This window comes from Megascapheus bottae, unplaced genomic scaffold (assembly GCF_031878675.1).
Source record: "Megascapheus bottae isolate mThoBot1 unplaced genomic scaffold, mThoBot2.hap1 H_1, whole genome shotgun sequence".
In the NCBI taxonomy this organism is placed as follows: domain Eukaryota; kingdom Metazoa; phylum Chordata; class Mammalia; order Rodentia; family Geomyidae; genus Megascapheus; species Megascapheus bottae.
The window spans coordinates 2,792,692-2,800,000 of NW_028327858.1; the positions used below are offsets into that span (position 1 = coordinate 2,792,692).

General features: G+C 38.1%; 1 protein-coding gene across 2 annotated transcripts in view; it reads left to right on the top strand.

Moving 5' to 3' along the window:
* LOC150038998 (prospero homeobox protein 1) overlaps window positions 1-7,309 on the top strand; it is a 48,253-nt gene that overhangs the window by 11,607 nt on the left and 29,337 nt on the right. For both annotated transcript variants that reach the window (XM_090328136.1, XM_090328137.1), the window contains exon 3: window positions 6,110-6,217. In XM_090328136.1, coding sequence (XP_090184262.1) covers window positions 6,110-6,217 — 108 coding nt within the window. The remainder of the gene's footprint in view (window positions 1-6,109; window positions 6,218-7,309) is intronic.

Consider the following 7,309-nt stretch of genomic DNA (forward strand, 5'->3'; position numbering starts at 1 on the left):
CATGTATTCCCACTTTCATAAATATTTGAAGATAATTGTCAAGTCCTACAAGTTCACACTAAGCTCTTGTGTGTAACACCAGTTTATGTTCTTTGATTTAAACTTGCTATAATTAGATGGTTATAATTATGACTGTTTGGGGCCAGTCCTGAGACTTGAACTCAGGGCCTGGGCATAGTCCCTGAGCTCTTTTGCTCAAGGCTAGTGCTCTACCACCTGAGTCACAACTCTACTTCCAGGATTGTTTTTTTGTTTTTGTTTTTTTGTTTTTTAGTAATTTTGGAGAGATAATAGTCACACAGACTTTTTGCCTGGGCTGGCTTTGAACCATGATCCTCATATGTCAACCTGTGGCTAGGAGTACAGGTGTGAGCTACCAGCAAGTGGTTATAATTTTTGCGTCTGTATGTTTGCGCCGGTGCTGGGACTTGAATTCAGGACTTGGATACCATCTCTGAGCTTTTGTACTCAAGGCTAGCGCTCTACTACTTAATCCATAGCTCCAATTCCAGTTTTGGATGGTTAATTGGAGATGGGAGTCTCATAAACTTTCCTGCCTAAACTGGCTTCAATCTGCCACCCTTATACCTCAGCCTTCTACATAACTAGGATTACAGGCATGAGCTGCCTGTACCCAATTAATTATGACTTTAAAAAGAAGTCTTGGGGCTAGGAATTTGGCCTACTGGTAGAGTGCTTGCCTAGCATGCACGAAGACCTGAGTTTGATTCCTCAGTACCACATGCACAGAAAAAAGCCTGAAGTGGTGCTGTAGCTCAAGTGGTAGAGCTCTAGTCTTGAGAAAACCCAGGACAGTGCTCAGGCCCTGAGCCCAAGCCCAGGACGGGCAAAAACACATTTTTGAAGTCATTTAGATTGCTTTAAGTGTTACCTATTCTTATTGTTTTACCACTTCTCTCTAAATCCCTGAAGAATTTTGAGGATTTGAAGAGAAAGATGTCCTAATCAGTTTCTTAATGTAAAGAAAATTCTGTTGCATGTCCCATGCATTTTCTGCATGGAATAACCTCCCATGTCTGGCACCAACATAAGATTCTGTTGAATGGTGAAAAGAAGTAGCCACATTGCCCGAATTGTCCACTCTTTACCTGTAGCTGTTTCTTTCTTATGATTTGTTGCAAATGATTACATTTTCCACTTCTTTGCCCATCTAATCTCTGGCTTTTGCTCTTTTTTTTTTTAACACACTGTGCTTTTAGCCATTTATATCTTATAGTCATTCATATCCTATTTCTCCAAAGAAGACAAGCTTTTTTTCCCCCCACAATTCTGAAACAACTGGGAATCTCAATGTTTGATAGACTAAACCCCCTGCCTCCCTCTGCTCCTGTCTCTAACTCTGTATGGCCATGAGTTCTTCCCTTGGATTATCTAACCATAGAATTCTTCTATCTTGGGGCCGGATGTTTGGCCTAGTGGTAGAGTGCTTGCCTAGTGTGCCTGAAGACCTGGGTTTGATTCCTCAGTACCACGTGTATAGAAAAAGCTGGAAATGGTACTATGGCTCAAGTGGTAGAGCGCTAGCCTTGAGAAAGTACTAGGACAATGCCCAGCCCTTGAGTTTAAGCCCCAGGACTGGCAAAAAAAAAAGACAAAAATTAAAAGATTGAGTTTTACTTTAAAAATTCTATCTTACAAAATTATTTTATCTCTTCAATTACACATCAATTCTTAAGTTTCAACACATTTCAGGGACTCAAGTGGAGCATTATGGAGCCTTATTTGAATATGTTATACAACTACTAGAAAAGATCAGTAGAGATATGTATAAATGAATGAAATGGTATTACTGTGACTTGTCATTTTTATGTTTCTATTTTTACCTCTGTTTCCAAAATTGCTATAAATCATTTTTTTGCACTGGGGTACTGAGGTTCAAACTCAGGTTCTTGCATATGCTAGACAAATATCCTAAATAATTTAATTCTTTAGGCATGCTCTTTTTCTACTCCAAAGGTCAACATCTGTTTGGTTTTTTTTTTTTTAACAAAGTAGCCAAGATAAGTACTACTAAGACTATCAGCTTATCTAATAAATCCATTCTAAGTTGAGTACATTAAACATATATGGTCTAAATAATAGAGCACACGGTTTCATTCTCTCCTTTAGTAGAAAGAAAGCGTGTGTGTGTGTGTGTGTGTGTGTGTGTGTGTGTGTGTGTGTGTTAAACTGAATGTCAACACGTCTGGCCAAAGATCTCAAAGAACTCAAGTCTTGGAAATAAAAACTGCGCTTAGTATCTTTGCAAATGAACCTCTTTAATCAAATAGTAAGTTTTATTCAAATTCTAAAAGAAAGACCCAGCCAATTGCTTTTCTTCATGATGTTCCTTGTTATCTGTCCTCTTTGCATCTCAAGAAAAATAGCCTTGGGTAGGCCTCAAACATTTGCATGTACCCAATTAAAGGACAAGAGTAGTATTATAAGCCATTAAGATGTGCAGGTGAAGACACTGACCTGTGACAGCCAGCTTTCCTCTACTCAACCTTTAGAAGGAATATTAGACATATTTGAAGTGTAAGAGGAAAATTATTTAGTGCTGTGAAATTAAAGACCAAAAAGACTAGAAAACATGGATTAAACTGGAATTTCAAAAATATGTAATAATCCATAGAACTTTATCTCTTATGTTTTTTAGAAGCCTGTGTCACCTTTGTAATTCTATTAGTTATAGTTTATAATGAATTAATATAAGTTAGAGACTGGGCTCTTCACTAACCCAACATCCAGACAAAAAAATACAGTCAGTAAAATAATATTTAATTAAAGAGAGCTCCAGAAACAATGGATCCCTCTGATTATGTCAAACTTCATGGGGCTTGTCATTATTAGTTTCTCTTCCTTTCCAGGGAAAGCCTCTTGGAAACTGCAAAGAGGAGAAATAAGGAAAAACTAAAATTCTTCACATGTCAAAATGCTTTAGAAAAATGTAAGAGCCCCAATCCATTTGCTTAGACTAAACCATTAAGCATCAGCCACAATGCAGAGTTCAACTGGAAAAAAAAAAAAAAAGAATTTCCTCCTTCCAGTCTTTACAACCTATTATTCTTCCATTTGCCTTTCTGCTGCCCTGGCTGCTCCTCCCGCTGCTGTGTTTAGGTAAGGTTATATTGTACTTGGTAAATAGACAACACTTAGATTCTCAGGTTGTTTGGACACTGCATTAGATTCAGCTGTACTCTCTTGCTTCTCATGATCTCTTTTTATTCCAGAGCAGATGTCTTTCATTAATTTATGGATTTGTCATCTTCCTTCTTTTCTTCTTCTTTTCTGTTTTCTTTCTTTCTTTTCTTCTTCTTTTTTTCTTTTTTACACCTGGCAGCTGTCTCAAGTTTCAGCAGTTATTGTCTATTTTGCATCACGCATAGAATTGAATGTCATCTGTCTTCACAATGCTAAGAGAATTGAAGGCAAAGCCACATGAACTGCCGGACAGATCTTGCTTGCGTTCCATCCCCCTCACCCTCAGCCCCCGCCCCCACCCCCTTTACCTCCTTAATATTTATTTGTGCTCATTTTCTTTCCTGGCCTTGAATGGAGCTTAGCTCGTGTTCAGTACAGCTGTATGTTTACTGAATCTATTCCATCATGAGTCATTGTGCGTGTGTAAGTATCCAGGAAACAGCCAGTGCTTTCTTGGAAGAACAGTTGCTTTTCAGCACAAGCACTTAAAAGGGAAATTAACCAATTGGTCAGTTCAGATTTATTTTGAGGAGGAAAAAAAAGGATTATCTAGCTGTTGGCTTTTAAATGTTTCATTAGCTATTTTTAATAGTTTATTAGAAACATCTATGTTATGGGAATTTTATCTTGATCTCACAATGAACAAAAGATAAAGATTTATTCTGTGTTCTTATGTCAACCGATTGATTCCAAGTATTTCCAACAGGAAACAATTTGAAGCAAAAATGAACTTGAGAAATCCAAATTACCATAGTTTTAGTTCCCACTAAACAAAATAACCTCTGACTCCTGATTTAAAAAAAATTCTAATGGATTTAAAAAAAATAAAAATAACTGAAACACTTTAGTAAAATTTAGATGAATCGAAAGCCACGGTGGGGGATTGTGAGTGTTGGTTGCTCTGTGCCTTGAGACACAGAACAAAACAATTTGTCTTTTGTATTGGACCAAATCTTGATAAGTTTGAAGATTTACAATTACCCATATATATTAGGTTGTTTTCCTATAGCCTTCTGAAAGGAAAGATTAGAACCCAGATCTAAGGCTATTTATTCAAGTTTGCACTTGTCTAAAACTCTTATCATGAGGCAGTAGGAGACAGCTTGCAACTATTATTTTACTTTTCCATTTGGACAGATGGTCCTGAAGTGTGCCGGGCTCCTTTAGCCTTCTCTATCAGTCTAATGGAGGTTACTGGAGGGGCTTTCAGCTCTTTCCTTGGCACAAGAAGTATGTCAGTCATAAATTATCGTCTTTGTAATCATTAAGAACCTCAAACAAAAACACAAGTTCAGTTAAGCTGCTTTGGCTTACAGATAACAAATTCAAAATTTCTTTCTTCAGTATTTATTTTAGCACACACACACACATACACAAAACTGTAATACTTTTCTATTTACAAACCAAGGTGATCTCTTTTTTCCCCTGCAGTGTCAAGGGATATGAAAGGAGACGTTAATTGAGCAAATTCTCAGCAGAATATTTGGTTAAACACTTTGTTACAAGCAGTCAAGGGCTTATCAATATTAATTTGATTATGTGTCTCTAGTCCTTTCCAGGTTCCCTTCCATTCTAATGATTAGTCATGCTGTATTTGATGGAGAACACTGGGAAACCTTTGTTTTTCCTAAATGTCTGTGTTTATCCAATCTTTCTTCCTAAGGTGTGAAATTTTGGTTCAGTAGCTAATGGGGTGTGTGTGTGTGTGTGTGTGTGTGTGCGTGCGTGTACACACGTACTCATGCATGGACATACTTTGTTTTTATTTTTTTCCCACATATTTTTCACAAACTCTCCTTTAAGAGAAAAATCCTTAGAGAAGCTTCTAAGAAGGACCCTTAATTGACCTTGTGGGGGACCACATTGATTTTCTCCACGTGCATCTTCATTTCTGATAAATTATAAAGCCATTAATTTGCTGAGGAAATGGCAGGGCCAGGCTGCGGCACAGATGTGACCAGAGCCATCCCAGCTCGGAGTCTGCTGAGAAGTGCCAAGAATCTGGGACAGAATCAGGAAGCCTGGATTGTTATGGTTAGCCTCGCATTCTCTTGGGAACTGTTGTAGTTGCTGCTGTTTACAGATCTAAAAGGTAATGATGTTTCCAGATAAATAGGCCTTCTTATTTGGGGTAAGTGGCCATTTATTGATCTGCTAACCCACATTTATTGATTTGTTAGCCCCAACTACTGTGTCACTCTCAAAGGAGTTAACTATAAATCCAGGACAAGCAAATTGTATTTGATTTTGGACGGTCGCTTTAACAAAAGCAACACCCCCACTCTACACTCTCAGTGCCAAAACAACCCCCCCCACACACACAGTCTGAGCTGTGGTTTATAAAGGCAACAATTAAAGGACCTAATAACAAGAAAACAGGAAGAAACAGAGTGAAAATCTATATTAGGTCATATAAAAGGTAAAATGTGAAGCTTGTATAAGCTTGTTGGAAATAATGCACTTCTTATTTTTACATGTTTATAAACCACACAGAGAGAAGAGACAATCAGAGCTGCGATTTCTAAGAGGGAAAGAATGTCTAGTGATAAGAGGTGTACAGTACATGTTGAGTACATTTGTCCCCCTAGCAACAGGTGAATGTAATATGTAGCATAGGGATATAGAACAAAGAGAGAGAAGAAAGACTTGACCATCCTTACTCTGAAGTAGCTAAGAATTTGCAACTAAATTCTGTGTCCACTCCATTCCTAGCAGGCAATGGACATTCAGTAAACAGCAGCAAGTTAGCAATAGATTCTTTAGCTAATACTGTAGCCCACTGGGGCTGATCTAGACATGTTGAGGGAGGGGATTGTGGAGTGGGAGATGGGAGGGAGATGTTCTTGTTGTTTATGGAATTTTTATTTGATTTGATTTTTGTTTGCCTTAACCAATTGCATCCTACATGCAGGAAGGATTATCACCCAATCACTTGAAAAAAGCAAAGCTCATGTTCTTTTATACCCGTTATCCCAGCTCCAATATGCTGAAGACTTACTTCTCTGATGTCAAGGTAGGCACATTCTTTATTCGTAGTTTTTCTTTTTCTTTTTTTCCTATTTATGAGCTCTCAGAACTTTCTGGGATTTGAACTCTTGTAAGTTAATGGATGAATATGGGATCCAATTATTAATTCAGCTGTGTCATAATTGATTGCATACACTTGTCCTTTTGTCTAGAGGTACACTAAACAAACATGTCACTTGGTATAATATGACTGAAGGACCAGTTTCAGAGTCATGTGGGTTCCTGGCAAAGTCTTGTCAACTTAGCTTCGGTCTATGTTTCAGTAGCTTTTTGCAAGAAATTTCCACTGGTAGTGAATGGATGTGCTTTAGAGAATATTTCCTTTTCCGCCTCTCGGTTGCATCACTAAAACTGTTTCTGTTTTTGTTTCTCTTGCTTTCTCCATATTTGTGCCTATGAAAGCAAACTCTAGCACCTCGCCCCCCTCCCCAGTCAAAAAGGAGCGTACATTGAAATTCTCTATGCAGTAGCTGCTTAAAAACAAAAGTGATGATTGTCTCTTATTTACAACTTAATTTGTTGTTGATGTAGAGTACACTGAGCATAAGGAGAATGAATAAAGTGACAGATTCAGGACACATTATTCAAATGAGGATATGAAAGCTGTCGGCCTACAGCTGCAGCCTCCCTTACACTACAGAATATTGGGACCTCCTGGTTGTGTGTGTGTGTGTGTGTGTGTGTACACGTGTGTGCATGTCTGTGTTGTGTGTGGATTTTAAGTAATTGTTTGCATCAACTTGATGCTGCGTTAATCATCAGTAACTTTTTAAAACATAGATTGGGTTTTGATGATAATGACATGCATGGTATCATTATCTGAGGAACTTGATTAACATTACATTAACTGAGATTTAGTTTATTAGGGTTGGGTGGCTTTTCTGTACTCCTTGCCTACTCACCCCCATATGTACAAGTTCTTTTTTTCTGCCAGATCATGCGCACTCATCTCCCACTGCCCTGCCTGCACGCAGCCTGTTTGTGCCTGACTCATGCCCAAGTTGTGTCCCTGGCCCCATTTTGCAGGGCTACTCATTTCAGTTCCTTTCAGTGATGTTTTATTTGGCCTTATTGGAAA